Source organism: Cataglyphis hispanica, chromosome 14 (assembly GCF_021464435.1).
Source record: "Cataglyphis hispanica isolate Lineage 1 chromosome 14, ULB_Chis1_1.0, whole genome shotgun sequence".
Classification (NCBI taxonomy): Eukaryota; Metazoa; Arthropoda; class Insecta; order Hymenoptera; family Formicidae; genus Cataglyphis; species Cataglyphis hispanica.
This window is the reverse complement of record NC_065967.1, coordinates 1,023,543-1,048,486: the sequence shown is the minus strand read 5'-3', so window position 1 is coordinate 1,048,486 and position 24,944 is coordinate 1,023,543. Positions and strand designations below refer to the sequence as shown.

The window sequence follows — 24,944 nt, the reverse complement described above, 5'->3', positions numbered from 1 at the left end:
ATGTAATGTATGTCTGTAGGTTAATGCAATTCGCTCAGATCTCATTGCGAGAATAGTACGGCAGGGAATTGATTGATTGGCTCTTTCGTTTCAGCGCGGCGATATACAGTTGCGGTCTGTCGCGCGCGAAAATGGTAATACCTTGACCGTGAATGCAACTGTCTGTCTGTCGGCGGCGCGTTTACCAAGTTTCTTCTTCACAATCGAAAAGCTTTTTCGCCGTTTTTCCTTTGGCCCTTCGGGGAGACCCAGGTAGTCCCGGCAAGTTCGGGTCGTTGACCTGACCTCTCTGTCCCCGCGTGTCAAAGTGGCCCTTTCTAATGGCATATAATAATTTCCTTGTAAAATCTGACACTGTATCGCCGGCCGCTTCGCTTACGACTATTTTTATTATATCTCGTTTTTTATTACACGGTTAAATTGTGAATGATTAAAATTTATTAGAGGAAAAGTTAATGCATAATATATATATATTCGCGATAGATACAATGGTATGTCCCGACATGTTGTTACATTAAAGTACAGATTTATATTACGAGGACCATATATCTTGCGATTGGCCGTTGATAGATTGAAAAAAAGGCAGCGTCGGACGAGACAATGGCGGAATATTTTTATGGCGATTCGTGTTGCGCTACGGTGCGGTGCGGCGTGTCGGCAGCTACATCAACATGACCGGTTTCCATTGGGCGTTTTAACATCTGCCGCTTCGAATCTTTTGGCAGTGTGCACGCGTATGCGTACGTATATTATATATATATATATATATATATATATATATATATATATATATATATAATGCGTGCGTGCGTGCGTGCGTGCATCTATACATGCGTGCGTGTCCCGCCACGCAACGTCGCACGGCGTTTTCCCACTGGCCCGATCGACACGCATGCGGATATATGTGTGGACACTATAAACGACGTTCTTGGCAGTCGATCCCAAATTCCGCCCCTGGGAGCGAGACAACGATCGCTATCATCGATTCTCTGCCGTTTCGCAGAAAAGCCGAGAGAGCAGAATAGGCGACAGAACGCGATGAGAACACCCTGCATTCGGGGGTGGGGTGGGGAGAGTAAAGCGATGAATCATCGCTGTCTCTCTTTCCAAGCCGTGGAAGCGAAAAACAAACTGTTGACAACGTTGATCGAGCATTTACTCGGTGCTTTCCGGAGCTATGTACGTTTCTCGGCAGCTTATACCAATTGCACGGGGTTTATTATGAACGAATTCTTGAGGTAGCGCGCCATTCGGAGAAGCAGCCTAGCAATTTTAATTAAAGCAAAAGGGGGCACGCCGGGCGAAGAGAGGAGGCGCGAGCCTTGGAATCGAGGCCACCGTCGTCTTCCGATTAATCGTCGAAAATTTCTCATTTGGCACGGCCGCTCGATTTTATCCAGCTACTCGGGAAGATTAATTATTGTTCCGACGACCGATGTACGGGGAAGCAATGAAGATCGCGCGGTGCTTTCCCCGTCTCCCCCGCCCCTCTCCTTTACAGATGATCTTTATACAGATGATATAGATGATAATCTAATCGAGATTCACGCGTCTTATCTATCGGAGTATTTTTCTAGGACGTCTTTTCGTTTGTCGAGCTATATAGGAATATAGAAATTACGAGAGATAAATGAGACGAATGAGGCGCGTCAGTCCAGTTGCCGCGATAAGGGAATGTATTTTCTTTTTTCGTATCGTTGTGTAAATTCGATAATGCTTCCTTTTCGATTCGAGTTTAAAAACGACGGACCGAAGGGAGAATGACGGACACGCGCGCGCGGACACTCGCTCTCGTCACTCACCGTTGCTCTTCGTCAGTCAATTTGGCACACTTTTTTTCGCCTCGTCCGTCTGCGAGGAGGACGGAGGGGGGAGGAGGAGGAGGGAGGGGGGGGGAGGACACGAGTATACGTTGCGTACTACGCAACGATATAAATTGAATAGGTAGAGAGACGGACATGGCCGTGCGCGCTGCACTCGCTCGCTCGTTCGCTCGCTCGTTTCGCTCACTCACTCGTGGATAGAAAAATCCTGGGAACGAGACCCCTGTACAAGAGGCTCGGAGAGCGAGTCAATGAAAATAAAAAGGATGTCAGATTGTCGCGGCGTCGGAAGTTACGGATTAAGTTAGGAAGTAGACAGTTAATGTCACTTCGGAGAGTGAGACACGAAGATAGATAAAGAGAAAAAGAGAGATATGTATAGAGATGTATGCGTAAGATGCATACGTCGCATGATTTTGCATCGATTGCTGTCGAAAAATTGCGGAAGAATCAATATTTAATCTTTAAAAAAGATCAAATTGCGATTTCTTTAAATAAAAATTTTTTCTTTTTTTTTCTGTAAAATCAAAAATACATAGAGATTTGACATCAATTTTATTAAAGAATCGAATGTTTTAATTTTTATTAAAATTAAGAACCACTGTAACAAATCAGCTTTGTCCCCATTATAGCAATAAAATAGATCGGGTTATCTCGAGCGGTCTGGCTTTATAGCTCGACCTTGCCAACTAACGTATAACTATCCTGCTTGCACCTTCGTAATCGTATATTCCGAGGAGGGTTATAACCGGATCGGTTGATTTGCGTTTGAACGTGAGGACACTCTGCTTTTTCGTCCTTTCTCTCATCCCCATGAGATTGCTGGCTTTAACCGGTCTGTGTGCGGCCAATTCGATTATAAATCGTTTGTGGCTTCGGTTGGTAGACGACTCAAGCTAGCGAGACGCTAAACGATCGAGAATCGTTTTATACCTTATAAATGTTTTAACTAGAAAACAAAAATGTAACATAGTTGTAAATTTCTCGACAAACTCTTAAACATTTTTTCCACTTGCTGCAAGAGTCGCCTTTCCAAAGGATCTTCTCCCGATTAAATGAACCGTCCACGCGATCACCCTTACTCGAAGAGGAAAGTACTAGATGGGGCCGACACCCTCGAGTCCAGAGGATGGTAATGCGAGGAACTGACCTAGCTATCCTCGCTGCCCCGTGTGGCGAAGGTGGCGGCTGCCGTTAAGTAAAATACGACGTGGGAGCGTCCTTGACTCGACAGAGACGCCTCTCTCTCTCTCTCTCTCTCTCTCTCTCTCTCTCTCTCTCTCTCTCTCTCTCTCTCTCTCTCTCTCTCTCTCTCTCTCTCTCTCTCTCTCTCTCTCTCTCTCTCTCTCTCTCTCTCTCTCTCTCTCTCTGCCTCTCTTGCGCGGGTCTTGTATTAAGATATCAAATGGCCAAATCCGAGGGTTTCCCCTACCACTCTCGAGACGTCATGTGCCTCGACACGGAACTACCCTTTTCTGGTGGTAATGTATCGCTTGCCCGCCTGCTCTCGCAGTCTTTGGAGGAGCCGGGCAACGGGGGTGGCTTTCGGGGATCATGAATGAAATCCCTCCTGGTGGCTCTATCCTGGGGTGTCCGACCCTCCGTACCTATTCCCCTATCCTACTCCTGGCCAGGAGTAACAACACCCTTATGTTCAAAACAATAACATGACCACGTGCGGTAGCCACGTGGTAGTGATCCCTCCAAGATTTTGGCACGGAAGAGCAATTGTCAAGGTCTTTCGCAAGTGTTGACAATTCAGCCGTCGTTTGTCGGAAACGAATAAATTAATTTCTCGATTCCATCCGTATTATTAAGAAAACTGGTACTCAGTTTCTTCGAAACAGATACTTTTCGATAACGCTAGGTTTTTCTGTAGGCTGAGGACCAACACGCGATGAAATATTACGCGATTCGTGGACGGAGAGAGGGGGTGCTAAGAATCTCTTATTAAAAAATCTCTTTATAAAAATTTTATAAAAAATAATTATATATAAGAAAATTCATAACTAAATATATATAAATTATATTGTACATATATTTTAATATAGAAAACGGCGACGCTTGTCAAGCGTCCTTCCATTGAATATTTTGACGAGTAGAGAAATTACATGGGGCATCGCGATAATAGCTGTCCTCGTTATAAATAGCACCTGATGCAGAAGAAGTATTAAGTATTCCCCTCTTATTTTAAAAGAGCACGTTACTTTCATTACTTACACCTGCCAACCGGGTCGTACGAAGTACCGCCCTTTCCACGCAGTCCTCGCGCTGTGAAAATTGTACGCAGCCGTCGCGTTGACGTCGTCAAATTTTACCTACTTTCTCCCAGAGAACACACCGAGATAATTTCCTTTACGAAAAAGAATAGATCTTTTCTGGCAAGCGTAGACTTTTCTTAAACGATCTCTCCATCCATTATATTGTCTCTTCAGAGCAATTAAATTTTCGCTTTCTCTATATTTCTCTTTATTTATTTAAAACTTAAATTCGAAACGTTGATGTTGACTCAAATTGATAAAAAAAAGAATGATACGCGACGGAAGGACGACGACGTCTCGTCGCGTCGGTTTGCATGCGGAGCCGCCCTTGTGCCGCAGGGTTGTATGGAAGCCAGCTGCGAGTCGGCGAAGCGCGACGAACTGAGGCCGCGTGTACTCGGAAACGTTGTAAAAATAATTATTAAAGCCGTTACCATGCCGTACTACTTGTTCGTCCGTCTGACACGTGTACCGACAACGCCATGGATGTGTCCAAGGTTCGTGTTGTGTATCCGCGGAAATTGCAACCGATAACTCGATAGCTCTCATCGATACGATAGACCCTTGTTTATTAGTTTTGAGCTGCCTCGAGAATGTTCCAAGTGGGTTGTTACGTGAAGAAAACAGGTCGCAAGTATAGCGAACGAAAGCATGCCCGATTGCTCTATCGCTTCTCGAAGTGAACGGAAAACGTTTGTTGCAATCGATCTAATTGTTGTTATAAATATAAGTAAATAAATAAATATATATATGAAATTAATAAAAAGAGATATGGTCGAGTCCGAGTCATTATTTTCATGGAAATTATTGCGTTTAATTTGATTTTAGACAGGGAGAATAATTTTGCGAATTTCTCGATGGCGCTAATTACGGTCGGTTTTTCTGTACAATGAGCGTCATTATTCGCGGAAACCTTAACGCACACTATCGTTTTTGCGCCGCATGCTCGGCAACCTGTCCTTCCTTCCGACGCGTATCTACCATTTTTAACCGCCACACTTCTAATGGATGCAACGGTTTTTTCATCCGCCATCGCTGACCATCTGTTGTACAATGAAAATGGTTTGATGGAATTAAAGTCAGCTGATCGAAAAACCAGCGCGGTCTAATATTGTCGATCCTTCTGCGTGCATTAATGCATTAACAACCGATACAATTTTAGTTTCGAGTATATTATTCATAATCGCAGAAAGTAAAGCTTATAATGTTTGATAAGACGTAAAAAAAATTTGCTAGAGGCTTTTCCTCGCGACGCTGGAAATTTCGGATATCGAGAATGAAAAAAAATTCCTGCGTATGACAAGCGCAACTTTTTGAGCGAATGTCCCCTCTGTTACCGTTTGACAATTTTATCGGGCTTCCTGCTACTCTTACGCGTGTATGTGACACGCATGCAATGGATACGCGATGCAGAGAAAAAAGAAAAAATAGGATACCAAAGTGTCGACGAGGCGTCGAATACTTTCATTGTCATCTACAGAAATTTAGGTTGTTCGTCATTGCTTCTCTGTAGATATCAATTGCTTGGAAAACGCAATTTTCTATAATATTGCCGCTAAAATAAAATATTAAAGAAGCTGAAAATGTGTATAGCGCTTTTGCCGCTCTAGAATTATATTTTGACAGACGTAATGTCTCATCTTCGTCCCACAAAAGGACTGTAGCCTACCGTCTAGCTCAGCAATTAGAAGCACGCGTTCGTCGATAGCAGCTGCCGGAGTGCGCGGCGATTTGACGATAAGGTAATTAAAATATTTCGTAAACACGTTTCTCTCCTCGTACTGACAGATGCACAGTACCTGATAAGAAAAACGTACGCGTAAGCTATATCGCTCCTTCCCGCTGAGCACGCCACGAAAATATCTTATATGGAGCTTATATGGAGATATGTGGAAAATAACTTTTCTCAAAGTGTTATCGTTCTCTCTTTCCGTCGTTATTAAATAACCGCAAATTAGGATTCTTCCTTGTGATTTTGGAAGATGCGCGTAGCAGATGTGTTGCACCAGGACGGGCGTTTAATGTTTCCTCCAGAGGCAAATGTTCGGTGTCGTCGAAACTTAAATAAATATAAGCGCCGGCTGCCACCAGGCTGCTTTCTCGCTGTCGTTGCAACGTAACTTATAGGCTCTTTAAAGGCCTGTTTACACTGCGAGCTGCGCGAACGGGAGCGTTCGAAATGCATTCGTTAACAGAAAAATTTGTTGAATGGTTGAAAGACAGGAGACGAAAATCCTCTTTAGAAGTGCGCGATCCAATTTTTTTTCACACACGTGTAAAAGATTAGCGAGATACGCAAAGAAAGAGCGAGAAAGGGAGGGGTGAAAAGAGAAAAACAAGTGAAGATACTAACAAATTGAACGAGGAAGAGAAAGAGGGAAGAGATTTCTTGGCTTGGACGATTAATTACGCTCTCATTCCCGCCCTCTCAACGATGCATCGTCGATATTGACATTTGCCTTGCCTCCCTTTCACCCTGCCTCTGTCCGAGTCTCTTTCTCCGCCTTTCCATCGTGCAAGGGAGAAAGCGTGCAAACGGGCGGGAGGAAAGGATCGAAGGGAACAGAGGATACGTACGTAGATTCTTTTGCACGGCGGGAGGGGGTGAAATCTCGTGAGGGCCTCCGCGGCGGCCCCTGCCTCTCGAGCGTGTGCTTATCGCGGTGCACCGGCGCGATTAGCGCATTTTTCCTCGCTGCCTCCCGAGGAGGAGGCACAGGTAGGTTGGTAGGTAAAGCAGTCAGGTCGACCAGGAATGCGCGTACAAGGGAATTAGACCATAATCGCCCACGCGTGTGTCGCGAAGGGGGACGTTTTCCGCCCTGCCTTTGGATCCCGATGTTCACTCGATGTTGCCCTCACCCTCACCCTCACCCTTATCCTCGCCCTCGCACACTAATCTTGACCTCACCTCACCTCACGGCAGATTACACTGGCCCTTTGAGTGCGGGAAAGAATCGCCGGATATAAATAAACGATTTTCAGCGCGCTCCGTAAAATTCTACTAATTTTCTATGCAATAATTAAGGCTATATTGTTGCAAAAAAAAATGTATATATATTTTTATAAAAAAAAAAAAAAAGAAACGTCAACAACAGCTGATTGAAAGCGATAATTAATCGTCTATAATATACGCGAGATATTATTCTTGAATTTAATTTTGAATTTGATTAGCTCGGGAATAGCTACGGGTACGTCCATCTTGACAGAAATGGGGAAAGTTTCCGCGCCTTGCTGGCTAATTGGAAATATGCCAGACACCGATAAGTCACGCATAAGTTATCGTACGTTCAATATCAGAATGTCGAGTTTTTCGTAGCTTGTTATCCAACGCTTCTTATACCCCTTTAACAACAATTTTTCCTTAATCATTCCAATTATTTATCAGTTAAAAATATCGCGATACAAAATTGTAATGTTAAATGTTTATGCGCGTATACGCGTCACTGTTTAAATTTTAATCTTGCAAATAATCTATTAATAATCAATCATTCTTTATTAATAATCAAGGAATTCTTAAAGACGAAGTCGTGTTTCTTACCTCTTAACTTTGCGTTCGAAGAGCTGTTGCTTGACCGATCAATTACGCAATTAATTTACGCTTGATCTGATCGTCTTTACGGTCGAGAATTTTCTTTACACGTCGGTAAAGACGATAGGTCCTTCCGGACGGTTACCGCACGTTTCCGTTAATATCGTCGGTCGGTAATCGGAATCTTTTTTAGAAAGATAATACAGTTTTCTGCATCCTTCTGGCGCGACGTACGAGATATTTCTATTATTGAGAGACAACATGATTTTCGGGAAACTGCACGATATGTGTATTGTAGGGATTTAATTCTACGCGTTTCTGTAAACTTCCCTCTCGTTAGGGAATCACATAATTAAGGTAAAGGATGACGGATAAAACAGTGTTGTTACCGACGAAAATTTTATGGCATCCAACATTTTATGGGATCTACATCCACACAAAGGCTGAGCGAAGAATACATCAAAGCTTTTCTTATACGTATACACATAATGTTATATAAATCAATCTCAAGATAACAGCAATAAGAGGTCGAGCTCGCATTCGTCGCGTTCTTATTAAATCACTATCAACATGACATATAAAAAACACGAGAGAGAGAGATTAATGTAATCAAATTTAATTTCTCATACATACACATAAAATAATAATTATATAGAGCTAGATAAATTATTATAATAAATCAATATTGCGAGGCACGAGATAAGAAAAGGCTCGGACGCCAAATAAATAGCGGATTATCGAGAAGAGCGTCAGAGTATAAGACGCGACTATAAAAATCCGAATTTTTCACCTCATCCTCGAATAGTTTAGAACGTTATTTTATCGTCCAGAATTTAATCTAACCCGCCGGCTCTGTGGATGTTATACTTTTATTACCGGTTCTATTGAACTTAACGAGATCAATTGAGACGATACGGTTGCCTTGATTTTACGTTAGCCAAACGCTGCGATGCGGTGATACAAGTGGCGATCCTGTCAACATGTGTAAATTGTAATCCACCCACGCGTTTAACAGTTTCCCTTTTCGTTTTTCAGCACCTGTACCACCTGCAGACCGGCGAAGGGGCGTTCCGGGAGCGCGGGAGGGGACGAGGCAAGGGTACCACGAGGGTGAGTAAGGTGTCTTTCGGCTTTTAACTCTTATTATTAATTTATATTATTAATTTAATTCAATTCTCAAGGTAAGCAGCACGTTAATATAATTATATAATTTCCTTCAAATTTTGAAATCTCAACTAATCGCAGATTAGATAGTGCCTTCGTAGCCGTATATTCTCGAATGCGTCATTCTTGATAAAAATATGTGGCCAACGATATTTTTAAGAATTGCCACAAAGATTACAGATTGTTCATCGAGCTGAAAATTCGTTAATATTAGAGTCGGCTATCTATTCGCGTAATTTAATTATTAAAAACGCGCGACTCGCGCTGCCACCGTGTGGCACTCTATTCCGCTGGCGTAGGGCTAGCTATCTCTTGGTACCGACAGTACGGAGTTTCAGAACTGATATTAAGCAAGGTGGTATTGATCGACGCACGTTGCGCCTGTCCGCGTTGCACCGCCATGTTTAAAATCCGTTTGCCTTAAGCCGCGTACGAACTTGAGCACGCATACGTCGAAAACGCCGCTTCCTACACACCAAGAACACTTTATCCGTAGGACATTTAATTTTCATTCGCGAAGATGAAATACAGCCGAGCTTTCACCTGCAGCCATTTTAGCGCGCGGCGGGCATCGTTATACATATATTATCAAATTAAATTTTCGAAATGAGAATAAACAGTCAAGATCGAGCCGCTCGAAATTTCGCGATATTCAAATCAAACATGGATTATTCGCCCTAGATTATCAGCCGTACTCATTTCCCTCCCGCCCTCTCGAGTAAAGAAAACGTTGTTGTCGTTTCGAGAGATCTCGGTCAATAATTTTCTATTATCTTGTTGTTTCTTTCTCGAATTTCCATTATTCGACGAACGTTTTAAGTAAGTCGGCGAGAAAATCGGCCCAACGACCCTCGGGGCCTTTTCTTATCTAATCTGAATGTGGATAAGATACTAGCATTCCTGTATTTAACTGCCCTGGTAAAATAAGATAGAGACACGTTCATATTTGCTGACCCCAAATAAACGCGTCTTTTTTTCCTTTTAATGCGTATTTCGTGTTTCCAATTTTTTTTTTTTTTTTAATAAAATAATGTATGAAAATAATACATACACATACATATATTTATACTCTATTACTCTTTTAGTATTACATAATAAAGTAAGAAAAAAAGGATACATAATACAATAGCGTGTAATGAAAAAGTGAGAGGGGATTTGGCGTGTTAAGATCGACAAGCTGCGAAGGGCTTAAGGATAGATCCATAAGACGGTTGTTCGAGAGGGCTCGTTTATTAACGTCCCTGCAACTTGTTGCTGAGCGCGTTGCCATCGGCCCTTCTGACCTCTTTCATGGCAGCTCTACCGGCCTCTCAAACGACGCCTTCGCGGAGAGACAAGTCCGACGAATCCTTCGGTCGCATCGATCCCTCTTAACGAGCAGCTGATTGAAACATCCGTTTTCTTTCACCCACGCGCGCGGACAATTTTATTTTCCCTAATAACATCCCTAGGATAAATCAAGCTCCAGATCTCGAGATCGAATTATCCCGCTTAACTAAGCTTTCAAATATTGTAAAATACACAAAAATATTTGGCGAATTTGAGGCTGCAATTTTACGCTATATTTCTGTAAAAATGTCATCATTACCTCGACGATAATTTTTAACTCGCGCTTAATGCCTTCGCTAGGACGAGCCGCGAGCGCGCTTTTTCGTTTTCTCCCGATACATAAACATTTCTCTGACGGCGGCAGGTATTCTCTCATCCCTCCAGAGCAGCCCCCCGTTCTACCCCCTCCGCGTCAGCCACCTCCAGTTACAATGACGCGTTGGTGAACCCTCCCCCTCTTCCTCGCCGTCGTCGTTGTCGTCGTCGTCGTCGTGCAGCGGTGGCGACGACACCAATACCGACATCGGTCCTATTGCTCTACCATCGTCTATCTATGGAGAGCCATAACGATTCCGTGACGGGTTTTTTTTTTTTTTTTTTTTTTTTCTTTTTCACGGCGATCGCTGAAGCTTAAAGCGATACTTAGAACATGTTTTTCTCTCGTACAATGCTCCGACTTGTTTTCCCCTCATACGACAGTATGAGTATTACTATTGCTGTAGTTCAGTTCTGCGTATATTGGCTGATAGTGTGACATTAAATTGTTATCACACTATTGCTGAAACATGATAGAGAGGGATAGTATAGTTATACCACCATCGTAATCGACAACTTGTACGCTTCATAAAAATTATCTCTCGTCCAGAAATTCACTCCAGCATGTCTAAATTTAGAAGAGAGAAAATTCGGTGTGATACAATAAAATTTTGAACCGGTATCATTTCGCCCTAGGCAAAGTGAGTCGATAACCGAATCAGAGCCCCATCGTTAATTCGATGGCGCGCCGTCTTTCACTTTAGAGAAGGAGAGTTGGAAACGGCAGACGAGAAAGAAAACGAGTAAAACAGCTCGAGAAAGACACAGAAAGGGAGGGAGTGGAAGGACGAGAAAGCGAGGCAGAGAGGAGGAGGGGGAGGGGAGGAGGGGAGGGGAATCGTGTAAATCGACTCGTGAGCATACACGAGCGTTTTTCGACGAGCGAGCGACGCGAGTTTCGTTCTACGTGAAAGAAAAACATGCGCGTGTCCCTTCTTCGCCCCCCCCAAAAGCTCGTTCGCATAATTCGCCGCTGATGATGCTGGAGGAGACGATGACGATCGTGGAGAAATTCGGGAAGCCTTTTTTTTTCACCCCCAAACAGGGGGGAGGGAGGCAACACTGGCCGTTTTAACTTATATATATACTCTCCCCCCGTATTACCAATCATTTTTCATCCCGCCGGATTAAGGGTGCGGATCGTACCTTGTCGATAATAGACGTTATATGGAGCCGGATACACCTTCGGGAGGCACAACCGTCGAGCGCAATCGAATCCAACTTCCGGTCCAACCACCGGAATCGTGTGCTGGGATCGGTGCGTCGTGTCGCGTCGCGCCACGAAGAGACGCTCGACGCAGGAATCCGCGATATCGCGCCGCGATAACGCGCGACGCGGCGACCCGCGTGGGGTAAGTGGGGGGTGAGGGGGGGGGTGGAATAAGGGGGAGACGAGTCGTGGGAGAGAAACAACGAGCACAAGCGCGCACACCCATACACGCGCGATTGCGCGCTCGTGCTTGCGTTCACGAACGAGAGAGGAAGAGGGAACGTAGAAAGGTGGGAACGCAGGCGAAGAGGCGCGGGAGGAGAAGGAGGAGGAGGAAGAGAGGCAAGAAAGAGAGAGGAAGGAGGAGGAGGAGGAGGTGGAAGGGGGGTGGCGAGGGAGGCAGAGGGCTCGTGAAGGAGGGGGTACCGGAGGAAAAGGGAGAGGCGTCTCATGGGAGTTATTCGGCGGATCGCTCCGCGACCAGAGTGATCTCTCGCGAGTGTCGAGCGATCGATTCGATCGGTTGTGCGAGTTCGAAAAGCGCAGGTTGGGACAGTCGGCGCGAACGCTCACCACCGGGAGGGAGCTCGCACGAGATCGTTCCCTGACGTCCGTCCGAGTGTCAATCGTGAGATCGGAAAGAGAATCGCGGTGCGCGGGAGATAGAAAAACATAGAGAGAACACGTATATATACATACATGTAACTTGATCGACGAGTCAGGTGTAGTGACTCCGATCGGAAATTCGAGTGCTTCCGGAGCGAGGATTCCGGAGGTGAATCGAGTGAACCTTGAAAACGTAGACTCGGGACTCTCCTGCAAGGGATCTGGAAAAGCAAAACGTCAAAGTGAGTCCCTTTTTTCCATCGGTTATACATATGCAAATGTTTTTTTTTTTTTAATCCTGTTCTTTTTAACATGAATTTCAAGAAGTGCGATTGATGGCACGTGTTTCGATTACACGTTAGCGTTCCCGCTTTCTTCGGCCGGCCGGTAAAAACCGATGAATCTTGTCTTTACATCATAATTTTTTTACTTGTCAAATAGACGTAGAAATTTGATGAAAAGAATTTAAAAAAATTTGTTCACCGTTTAGTCATTAATATTGCTTTATCGCGTAGTTATTTTCGAGAAACTCTTCGACTCGATGTTGTGGATTGCGATCGACGCAATACGATTCTGCTTCGATATATCTGAAGAAAAAAAAAAAAAAAGAAGTCGGATGATTCATGAAAAACTCAGTCTCGAGGTATTCGTGTATGCGAATATAATGTTTCGATCATGCTCCGATGGCTTGCATTCCTATTTGATGTTACACATAGCTCTCTTTATCATATTTAAGTCTAACAAAATTACACAACAATTATATAATAAAAACTTGAAGAAATAACGCTTCATTGCCTAATAATTCAAATATATATATGTAATATTTATATATATGTATATGCAATAATGTAATGTTTATATATATGTAACATTTGGTTAATTTTTTATTTGCAAGTAACATGTATCGAAACGTTGAGTTTTATCGAAAGCGATAAATAAATGTTTACGCAATATAGATTGTTACAACGAACTTAATACGTTATAACGAATCGTTGTAATTGAATAAAGCATGGTGCGTTTGGATTATATAAGTCAACGCTCGACTGGTATCTCGACAAAACGGAGCCCTTGCGCGTCAAGGATCAGCAGCACGTCGAGCGCGAAACTGACTTTATAAATCGCTGCTTACGCAAGCGACATTCGTCTATCATGATCGCGGAATTTAGGTCAAACGACGATGTCGTCCTCCGTTATTATCGGTGGTCCGCGAAACGTCATAAATTCCCCGCTCGTTTATTAACTTTTTACCGTTTCTATCAGCGCACGCGTGCACGCGAACTAAGCAACGATCAAGGTAATCTATAACGGAGAAAAATAAACGCGTTGACCTGCGAGTAATGCGATCGATCGAGTTTGAAGCGAGTTCGTATAAACATCGAGAAGAATAACGTATCTGCCGTGATTTAAAAGAGACCCGCGATTTTTTTTTAGCAAAATTTATGTGCCTCGGCAATAAAATTATATTAAAATGATATTAAAATTATATTAAAAATATTTTAAATTTATTCTAAACATCTTTCATATTCTTATCCTACTCTTTTTTTAATTATAGTGGATCTTAATATCATTTCTCTCTTAGCGCACAAGATTTTTGTTGATGTGCTCCGCGTAGAATCTTCAAAGTAAGCTCGTGTCGAAGCGTACAACGTATTATGTAGCATATCGATATCAGCATTCGTGTCGACGAAGCGAGTATTGCATGTACCCATTTATACTTTCATTTAGCTTAAGTCAACAAAATGTGAATCACCACGAGTGGAATGGCCGACGCTGACGTTGAAATCGGGTAGTGGCGGTCGGTCAATGCCCACGCGCTAGCCACGTGGTTTGACAGGGCTCCGTGCTCAATTATTTCCAGAGCTCTCGCTCTCAATATAAGATAATTGACAATCTTAATCTGTCAACGTTCGTCGCAATAATGCCGATTCGATCGTCGTCGCAACGGTAATAAAAAAAAAATATCATAATCGATGAGAGCCTCACGAATTTATGAAAACGCCAACGATAATTGATAGTCTTTTATTGTTTACTATTATTTTAATATTTAATCACGTCGATCAGAGTGTCACGAGAGAAAAATCTATAGCGAGTTTGCTATTTTTTTCTGAATCTCGAAAAACTGCACGCACGAATAGTCGTATATAATTGGCTATCCGCCCGCGCACGAGATAGTAAATCACAACAAGATCTAAAATAAGTGGACCGACCGAATCCAAACCGCCTCTCAGAAAGGTCAGTCGTCTTGTATTACACTTCCTGATCGATGATTGACGTTTGAAAGAGACTCCATCATTCTTTTCCGGACGTATTCAATGAGGATTCATCGATAGATTCGGATCGATCCGACATGCGTGCACGAAGAATAAAAGTTCACTTCAAAAGAGGTTTTCTTTTTTTTTTTTTTTTTCTTTTCGAGAGATTAATCTTGTCGGATGTATAATGCCGGAAATTTTTTGGATGAAAGCATTCAATAACGATGATTATAATACGTTGTTTCTGACGTTTGATTGAAAATAGAATAGAGTATAAATTGATCTTAATTTTTTATGATATATATAAGACTAGAAATTTCTCGAAACATTGATCATCGAACATCTCTCAGCGTGTGACAAATGTTCCGCGAGGAAAGGAAATCTCCTTGCAAGCTTAGCGTGGGTCCGACGCGACGTCCTGTCTATTTATAAACCGATGCATAATATAACGTGTATATACTCACATACGCGACACCACGCCACGTGTATCGGTGTATGTAAAATGCGATTCTCGCGTATGTAAAATGCGATTCTCGATTATACACTTTGATGGCATCGCGCCACGAAAAATTGACTGCGTCATATAATAGATGAAATTGGTGAGAAGTGGTATTCTTAGGGGAAAACAACGATCAGCAGCTTATAGCTCGATTGACGATGCTTGTTGAACTATGGAAACCATTTCAGCCGCCTCGGCCTACTTAAGCCGCGTCGTTATTTTTAGCATTAGGGTCACACCGCCTATAGCTGGCTCTAGAAGTACCATCTTTTCTTCCTACAATTCGAGTCGACTAACTTTCTAAACCCTTCGCGTCGTTTTTATAATCTTGTAACGATCGTAAGCTCGATTCACTTATGTCTCGAAAAATTCTTTTCACAAAATTAACGATCCTGAATAAAAGTATTTTAAAAAAATATATTTGAAAGAAAAATTTTATATCGCGAAATTTGTTTCAGGATTCACTTAAGAATGTTCCGGATGTACAATAGTAGCAAAAAATTGTCAAAATGAAAGAGAAAACATGTTTTTTTTACGTTTATATTGTTTGAAAAATTAAAAAAATAAATTTAGATTATGAAAAAAATTAAAGTATCGCAAAATAATATGGATTTTGATGTCTTCGTAAAAGAAAATAGTTGTAATTAATACTTTTCCTAATTTATGGCAAAAACTTTTGATCGTAAATATCTTCTGAAATCAACTGCAAAAAACCATAAAAAACGAGTAATTTACAAAAAGGGGAAAAGAGACAGATAATATTTTTCTACAATTTTTAGTAAATAACTTTTAAATGAATTAGTGGATCTAAATCAAGTTTTGCACAAATATTTATTAGAATTTCCTTAATATAGGTGAAAATTTTTATTTCATTGATAATATTTTTTCTTTGTCAAATTTGTCAATAAGTGCTACAATAGGCGATTTTCCATAAGAATCAATAGTAACTTTAAATTTAAATAACTTTCAAACCGTTAAGAGAATTGTGCTTAGTTTTTGCACAAATATTCAGAAGAAATAGTAGAACAATCTATGAAATTTTAATGCTTTTATTAATATTTCGATATACGTCACATACATCCTTAAAAAAATTCATTTCAAGAAAATAGATTTTCTTATAAAATTGACGTAGATATATGCGAAATGTAAATAAAAATAAATGCGGATTATGTTTGTCGCAGAGTTATCGAAAGATCGCACGGCAAGTCAGTACGCCTGACAGCGCACCAGCTGGTCTTGGTAGTCCGCAGGCTGGTATTGGCGGTTTGCAACAACAACACCAGCAACAAACGCAACAATCTTTGCATCAGGGAGATCCCATGCAGCAGACCAAGGACAATCTCAACCCCGCGGCGAACCAACAAACGGGCGCCTTGAGGAACGGCAACCCGCCACCACCCGTTGTTTCTATGGTAAGTTTTAGCTTTCTGCTAAAATTGTTTCAATTCAATGCAAAGGACAATCACTCTGCTGCGCCTCTAGTCTTTTTATTACAAATGTACATGCATTTAATATTAATTATTTTATATTTAAAAAATTAGCTCGAATGTGTAAGACCGTGTGCCGTGAGATATTATCGAGCTTTGAATTAAAAAGAAAGGAAAATTGAAAATCCTCGCGGGAAAGGATTTTTTGCGAGGATTTAATCGAACCGATTAGGACGTGTAAAGGACAATTTTGACATTCGCGGAGCAACGTTGCTCACGCGACGGTCCATGGCTGCAAAGGAATCGACTGCCGAAATAGCGGCGTAACATGGAGGGCAAGGGTAGACTACTGGCAGACAGTGAGTGCGGGGGCGGTGACCGGCCGCCAACGCGAATCAATACCCGCAGGAACAGGAACCACCGACCTACCGAGAGAGACGAAGATAGAGAGAAAGAGACAGAGGGAGGAGAACGACGTGTCCCGGGGACGAAAGGAGAGAGAAAGAGAGAAGCGATGAAAAGCGAGCGGTATCAAGAGGTGGAGCAGGAGTAACGATAGGAGAAGCCGGCGAGGGTAGCCGTTCTTTTCTCTCTTTTTCTCTCTCAAGCACGGGGGTACGCTAAAGATAAATCTCTCGTCATGGAGTGCTTCCTTTAATACTATACGTATTCGCCGAATCTCGATTATCAATGACAATACTTCATTATGATCCTTGCTATTTTTTTCTCTCACAAATATTTGCAGTTACTTGAAATAACGACGTCAGTGTCAAATTCATATAAATGAATTTTTCCGCTCCACCATTTTGCGCGACGCGCGTAAAATTCTCCACGTGTGTATTCTTTAATGAAATAAACGAATCGATATGGCAGCGCGATATCGCGCGTCGCGTCGCTTTGCATCGCGTCGGCGATAAATCCGTAACCTTGTGACTATAAACGCAGCGTGTTTTTTAACACTCATTTCATCGTCTGTGTTCGACATAAATCACTTTTTTTTTTTATCATTGACGCGTTTAATACAATTCAACTCGTCGTGTAGGCGCGGATGGACTTTTTTCGCGAGAGGCTATTAGAATAAATTAAATAATTATAAATTTAAATTACTTCTTGATCTAAATCAAAGTTAGATTGATTAGCTATAATCGTTTTAACAATATATTCTCTTGTCTGACAGAGTATATTTTATACAGTATTCACAATACGATTCACGATAAAATACTCTATTTCACTATACAACGATATCATTTTTAATTGAGTGCGATAATGGTACATTTATAAATCCAGAAGCAGAATCACGAAATACAATATGCGAAACGCATTGCTACTTTTCGCCCTTGCATTTACGCGTGCGACATTTTCATTGATGACTGTGTGTCCGACGTTAATTGTGCATTTAGCGCGTTAAACGCGGCTATATCCGACGCACGCAAACACGTTCGGTGTCGGGCGCGATACGATAATTGCTAATGCCGCGGTGATAAAGGAATCAACGTTACAGCGGCGTATTCATTGGAACGCCCAATTATGCAATAAACCGAAACCGCGAAATGCCATTGCCCGATTGTTGCCGGTACGTAAATTGCGAATTGCGTCCCACCGCTACGCGCAATGCGGTTTAGCCGTTCACAGAAAGCGAGAAACGTATAGACACACACTTTCCCGTTCGATCAGAATTTTTTCTATTTTTTTTTTCTCGACCCCACGACACCCAGGCTCTCGACATCAGTGTCGAGGATTTACATCGATTACATGGAGCGGGAGCGAGCGCGATGATGCATTCGCAAATGCTAAGAGGATCTCGAGAACGGGAGTAGGTGAAAAGTGATCGAGGTCGACAAACTCCCCCGGGATATTCGCCAGAAGGGCAACTTGACTCCCGTGGGTTATGTTTGGGTGCTGTCACAGAACGTTCCGTTTTATCACGCCAGGGTCTTAGGTTGCCCTAGGTCACGATGCCACGGGAACGGAAGGATTTTCTCCCCGAGGGAGCGAGCGCGAATGTGTGTGCGTAAAGTGGAAGAGGAGGATGATACCGTGGAGGAATCCCTCGCCTCGCTTGGCGAGACGCCCAGGTTCTTCGGCGCTATCAACCTCGACCACAAACACCGATTCACGGTCACTTTTGAGGGTTCTCGGAGTTTCTCTACGTTCCAAGAGAAAGAGAGATAGAGACAATCGGGCGATCGAACATTCGACATGAACAGCTTGTTTCAACAGCTTGTCGCGACAACGCGTTAAATGTCAAACGATTAAACATACATACGTCTTTATTTCTACCCACGTTCTACACGTGTTTTTAAATTATATATTTTTATAAACGCAAAATCTAAAAGTCCTTTTATTTAGTTTATATATAAAGTGCAAGTTTCAGTCTACTTTTACTTTTTAGAATCGCCTGTGTGAATCCCTTGATTGAACTCGATTCACATGGAAATTCAATAATTGAGCGTCAATTTAGTAAATCGATTCGGCTCGTTTTAGCCGTTTAAAGGGATTAAATACAAATCTGCTTGTAATTTGAAGTACGAGTGTTTGCGCATGTTGTTCTTGCTTCTACAAATTTCGCTCCGTAAGATCGCGAACGTATTTGCGCGCGCCTTTCGAGGGCAATCGTTGCGAAAGCGGATGACAAAAGATCGGCTGCGGTAAACGAACCAATCGTCCTGACTCTCGCTTCTCTCGTTTTGTGTTGTACAAAGTTTTACAGTCTGGTTGCGAGGTTGCCGGCTTTTCTCTTCTTCGCCTCGCATCGCTGCGGACGGTTGGTTCCTCTCCGCCTCGGCAGCCTCGATACCATCCTTTTTTCCCCTTCGACTCCATCTCTGTCGATTCCAGCCCCGCACGTCGAGCCTTTTCTTTCTCGCTCTATCTCGTTGGCAGGGAACGCGAGACGAGGAGGCAATGGAAGAGAACGAACGAGTGAATGAAAATAAACGAAAGTGAATTCGTATAGCTCCATTTTTACACGTGCGTCATTTTATCCCTAGTGATTACTATTATTGTTATTATTTATTACATGGTAAAATATTCTACTATAAAATATTGATTCTCATATAAACTTTTTCAATTTTCGACGCGCTTCTTAAGGACAGAAGAAATTTTACGACCGAGTTGAAACTGAAGCAACCGACAAATGATGGAAAAGTTCTCCAGTTCTTTTTCTTTATGCGCAGTCACCCGGAGTAATGCCATTTTACGGAGATTCCGGTGCCGGCTTCCGACCAGCAGCAGGTTTTGGAAACACAGTTTGGCATCAAGGAGTCGGACCAGTTGGCGCCGTCGCAGTCGAGACATCACCGGCACCGTGGCCGCCTCAACAATTTATTCAACAGATTTCCGCGCCAAATCAACTCGAAGAGTTGAGGTACCATACTCAGTATAGCGCCGCAACACCCTATCATCCTCAAGCAGGTGAGTGCAAAACGAGATAAAATGCGGAGCGTTTGCAAAATAGCATTAAGCTTTCTGAAAATCATTGTATTGCAAAGAAATATAAACGTATAAAGAGTTTTTTGGAATGTATAGTTTTCCATTTGCTTAAACTTAATTTATCATATAAATTTTTTTTTTTTTTCATTAAAGACAAGTTTTCTTTTTGTGTTATGTTATGTAAGATTGCGTGTTTGTATCGATCCATCAATTCGAATGTTGCAGTCCCATATCAACAACAGACATTCATACCAGCGGATCAATCTGCGTTTCAACGAGCTGGGACGACGGGCCAATACACCATCACGGGACAGCCTTCACCGCTGGCTTCTGTTGGAGGACAGACGGTGGTTTCCACATCTCAGAGGCAGTTGAATGGACAATTTGTAGATCCCGCAGCTACCACTAACCAGTCAGTTGCCTACGAAAGACAAGATTATGTAAACGGCTATCAACAACAAGTAAGAGTCGCTGATTAAATAACGGTTCAGTAGTAACAGCTTATACATTTAATTACAAGAACGTCTTACGACCTTCTCGTATTTGTCCTCATTTTGATAGCTATTCTAAAGAATCGTGTGAAGCATTCGCAACGAACGCTACGTGGGCTTCTTGCAGGAAGTGACAATGGCACCGCCTCCATCGACGACGCCGACAAGTCGCAGCAGCTCGGTGCACATGGATAGTCAACAACAGCAACAGGGAGGTCCACAACAGCCATCACAGCAGCAGCAGCAAACTACTGCGGATACGCAAGTAAAAGGATTCGCCACAATTGCCGCCAGTAACGTGTCGGGAAACGAGATGCCTGGGTATCCACTTCAACCGGACCCACAGAGTTTACACAACTCTAACGGATATCCAGGCTATGTGGAAATGGGTCAACAACCAACGCAAAACCAATGGCATATGGTTTCGCAACAACAGCAGCAACATCATCAACAAATGCAACGACAACAATCGTCTGTTGACAATACTCAACAGCACATATGGTCAGACACGAGCGGAAAAATGAGTAGTAATGTCAACAGTAACATAAATTGGCAAGATGGAGCGATGCAACAACAGTCACATCATTCGCAACAAAATATGCAAGGAAATATGAAGCAAGAACAGCAACAAGCTACTCAAATGCAGGAACTACCAAGACCGGCAAGTCACATGAGCTGGGAAACTGGAAGCGTAAAGGAACCTCAAACACCACAATCATGGTCCGAAAACGCTGACAACCAGCAACAAACTCAGGGAAATTGGTCGCGACAAAGTCCGAAACTAAGGGATTCACAAAACTCACGGTTGACGCCATCCAATCAGCAGCAGCAGCCTCAACATCAGACGTGGCTGCAGCATTCTCCAAAATTGTCAGATCATAACAGTGCTCAACAAAGCGCGAGGATGACGCCTTCCGTCCAACGTAATTGGCAGCAAAATAGTCCAGAGATGCAAGGATCTCAGCAGAATCCGAGACTCACGCCCTCGGGACAACAAATACAACAGCAGCAGCAGTCACAGCTGCAACAGCAGCAGCAATCACAGCTGCAACAGCAACAGCAGCAGCATCAACAACAGCAGCAGCATCAACAACAACAACAGCAGCATCAACAGCAGCAGCAGCAGCATCAACAACAACAGCAGCAGCATCAACAACAACAACAGCAGCATCAACAGCAGCAGCATCAACAACAACAGCAGCAGCAGCATCAACAGCAGCAGCAGCATCAACAGCAGCAGCATCAGCAGCTTCAACAGCAGCAGCAGCATCAACAGCAGCAGCATCAGCAGCTTCAACAGCAGCAGAAGCTTCAACAACAGCATCAGCAGCAACAGCATCAGCAGCAACAGCATCAGCAGCAACAGCATCAGCAGCAACAGCAGCAGCAGCAGCAGCAGCAGCAGCAGCAATGGACACAGCAAACCAAGGTAGAACAGAATCCCAGACTCACACCGTCCAATCAAATGTCATGGCCCGATACGCCGACTAGTCAACCTAATTGGTCACCAAATAGCATAAAGAGTGATAATAGTCAACAGCCACAGCAACAGTGGCAAGACTCGCAGCCTAGTCCTAGGCGAACTCCAAGTCATCAGTGGCAAAATCAACTGACACAAGAGAACAAGCTAGACAATCGAATGTCCTGGTCACCAAACTCGGTATCGGAGAATCAACCAAGTTGGGGGCAACAGACAACAAAGCAAGATATGCAAAATTCAGGAGAAAGAATCACGTGGCAACAACAACAAACAACAGTAGATACTAATAAGCCGAATGGATTTCCGGAGAATCAGGATAATCCGGAAAATAATGTCTATACTCAATCTAATCGAGTTAATCTCAATAGTCGACTAAAATCGATGATCCTGAACAAGCAACAACAACAACAACAGCAACAAATGCAGCAGCAATTGCAGACTCATCAACATCAAATGCAATCGCAACACAGCAATAAAGGATCCGGAGAATATCCAGCGGATGATCAGATATGCGACGGGCACGAGAATAGCGAAAAGATGCAAGAAAAACACACGGATCATTTTATCAATCAATCGAACATTATTTCAATGTCACAATCTAATGAGAACTTGACCGGTAATTTTTTATCGCATAGCCACCACCCTCGGGTAGATAATTTGCCCGATGGTGGTGGCTTATGGGAATGGACGGAAGGAAAACATAATCACGATAATAACGATACAAACAAAGACAGTAATTCTGTATTACCGTCAGAAAATGGAATGACAGCCCTCGAAAACTTCATGAAGCTTGCTACGGAAAATAAGAATGATATCATTGATGGATCGCGCGACAAAGACAAAGATCAACAATCTTGGGAGGCACAGAGAAAAGACATCGAAGATCGAGACATAGATGATAAATCTTTTCAACAAAGTCTATGCATGAATCAAATCGAGGACACGTCTTTCGAGGAGTCACAGAAGACATCTGATAGTGACGAAATAAAAAGTGATAGCCTGGATTTCCTAAAGACGGCAAACATTACCATTCGCACGTCTTCCCTAGATATCGACAAACACGATTCCGATCATGCGATTAAGCAGGAGAAGAACATTGGGGATTATAACTGTAATGGCGATATGTCCAACGTCGCCGAGAATGAAGAGAGCGGAAAGATTGTTCCAGATTATAAATTCCGCGGTGATGGTGGCCCTGCAAAAGTATCGCCGGAAACCGGTTCATGGTGCTGTCGAAGAGGTGGGACCAAACAACCGACTCCGGAACACTTGAAGGATGGCTGTTGCCAGGGTCTTCAAACCAAGGACGAAATGCTGGCCGATTCTCCGCAAGCAACCGAATTAAAAAACGAAGGACCGCATAGTCCGCGTACTTCTGCATCTGCGACGACCACGACGACAAAGTTGCAAGACCACTTGGACAAACTGAAGAATAATGTCAGGACCGAAGTACCGGACTGCAACTGCTTCCCCGCCGACAAATGTGAGTTGCACAATTGCGTATTTCGCATTACACTAACATTGAGAGAACACACTAACCACGAAACCACACGAAAGAAAAGTTATAAACGTATACTAATATACATTTTATGGCCAATAACTACACCGACCGATTATGCGTCCCGAAATCCGGAGGAGAATGTGCGTACCTAACCTACCCCCTTTTCGCAAGGGCATACCTACCACATGCGCGGCATAAATGTTTCCGCTTCTGTTGCTTCCTTTCGTTGACACGTCGGTCGCTCGTAAGTAAAATGAGGTTCAACCACAAGGTCCGCCAGAGCCCGGTTCATACTACACTCATCTCGGGGCGGCTGCAAGCCTACCTGATCTTCGGAACGATCTTGAACGAAGAACCGGCCTTAAGGGCGACGCGATAAGATTCGAAAAGGTCATCTATACAGGCAAGGAGGGTAAAACCACACAAGGGTGTCCAATGGCCAAATGGGTAAGTTATTCCCTCTAAACAATTTCGTATAATGATTTAAGATGATATTAGAAAACAAAGAAATTGTATTAGCAGCTTCTTTTTTTTACTTATACAAAATTATAATATTAATAATCCGCTAGATTATCCGACGATCCGGCATCGACGAAAAGATCTTAACCATCGTCAAACATCGTCAAGGTCACAAGTGTCCAACTGCATGGATCGTTGTAGCTATGGTTGCTTGGGAGGGAGTGCCGACTCACGAAGCGGATCGGATTTACTCTCTCTTAAGTCACAAACTCAATCGATTCGGTCTTCCAACAACCAGACGATGTGGCACTAATGAACCACGGACTTGCGCGTGTCAAGGACTCGATCCTGACAATTGCGGTGCCAGCTTTTCCTTTGGCTGCTCCTGGTCGATGTATTACAATGGCTGCAAGTATGCTAGGAGCAAAACCGTCCGAAAGTTTCGACTGTCTGTACGATCAGAGGTATATCACTGGAAAACAATCTGAACAAATCAAGAGAGTCGATTTTAAATTATAACTAAACAATTGTTTCCAGGAACAAGAAGTCGAGGAGAGAATGCACGTCTTGGCGACACTTTTGTCGCCTTTATATCTTAGCCTTGCGCCGGAAGCTTTCAATAATCAAACTCAATTCGAACGAGAGGCGAGCGAATGTCGTTTGGGATTTAAGCCAGGTCGACCCTTTTCCGGTGTTACAGCTTGCATTGATTTCTGCGCGCACTCTCATCGGGATCTACACAACATGAATAACGGATGTACCGTGGTACGTGAATTCGATATAGACAGAGTCTGATTTAATCCGACAGAATGACTTGCGATGCAATCTTATTTTTTCGATGATGCCGAGAAAAAAATACGAAGCTAATCATTTTACAAATATTAAAAGATTTTTTGTAACACGCACATTATTATATTTTCAGGTAGTTAGTCTGACAAAACATCGAACACTATCAAAACCCGAAGACGAACAGTTGCATGTATTACCTCTTTATATAATGGACGACACAGACGAATTCGGTTCAAAGGAAGGACAAGAAAAGAAGGTTCGTTCCGGTGCTCTTGAAATTTTATCCAAGTAAGTATTTTTTAGAAGAACCTGAAATATTCTATGTAACGATTACATTGCGTATAATTATAATTTACATAAAACATTTAATACAT

General features: G+C 42.8%; 1 protein-coding gene across 5 annotated transcripts in view; it reads left to right on the top strand.

The window, feature by feature from the left end:
* The window catches only part of LOC126854359 (DNA N6-methyl adenine demethylase-like), a 180,726-nt gene that overhangs the window by 146,974 nt on the left and 8,808 nt on the right, over nt 1-24,944 (top strand). For 4 of the 5 annotated variants that reach the window (XM_050600968.1, XM_050600967.1, XM_050600969.1 and 1 more), the window contains 9 exons: nt 8,652-8,726; nt 16,173-16,403; nt 19,595-19,832; nt 20,076-20,311; nt 20,469-23,304; nt 23,594-23,769; nt 23,892-24,245; nt 24,319-24,546; nt 24,704-24,858. In XM_050600968.1, the coding sequence (XP_050456925.1) occupies nt 8,652-8,726; nt 16,173-16,403; nt 19,595-19,832; nt 20,076-20,311; nt 20,469-23,304; nt 23,594-23,769; nt 23,892-24,245; nt 24,319-24,546; nt 24,704-24,858 (4,529 nt within the window). Of the gene's footprint in view, nt 1-8,651; nt 8,727-12,124; nt 12,483-16,172; nt 16,404-19,594; nt 19,833-20,075; nt 20,312-20,468; nt 23,305-23,593; nt 23,770-23,891; nt 24,246-24,318; nt 24,547-24,703; nt 24,859-24,944 lie in introns of those variants that run through there. The other variant, XM_050600971.1, reaches the window with a different exon arrangement.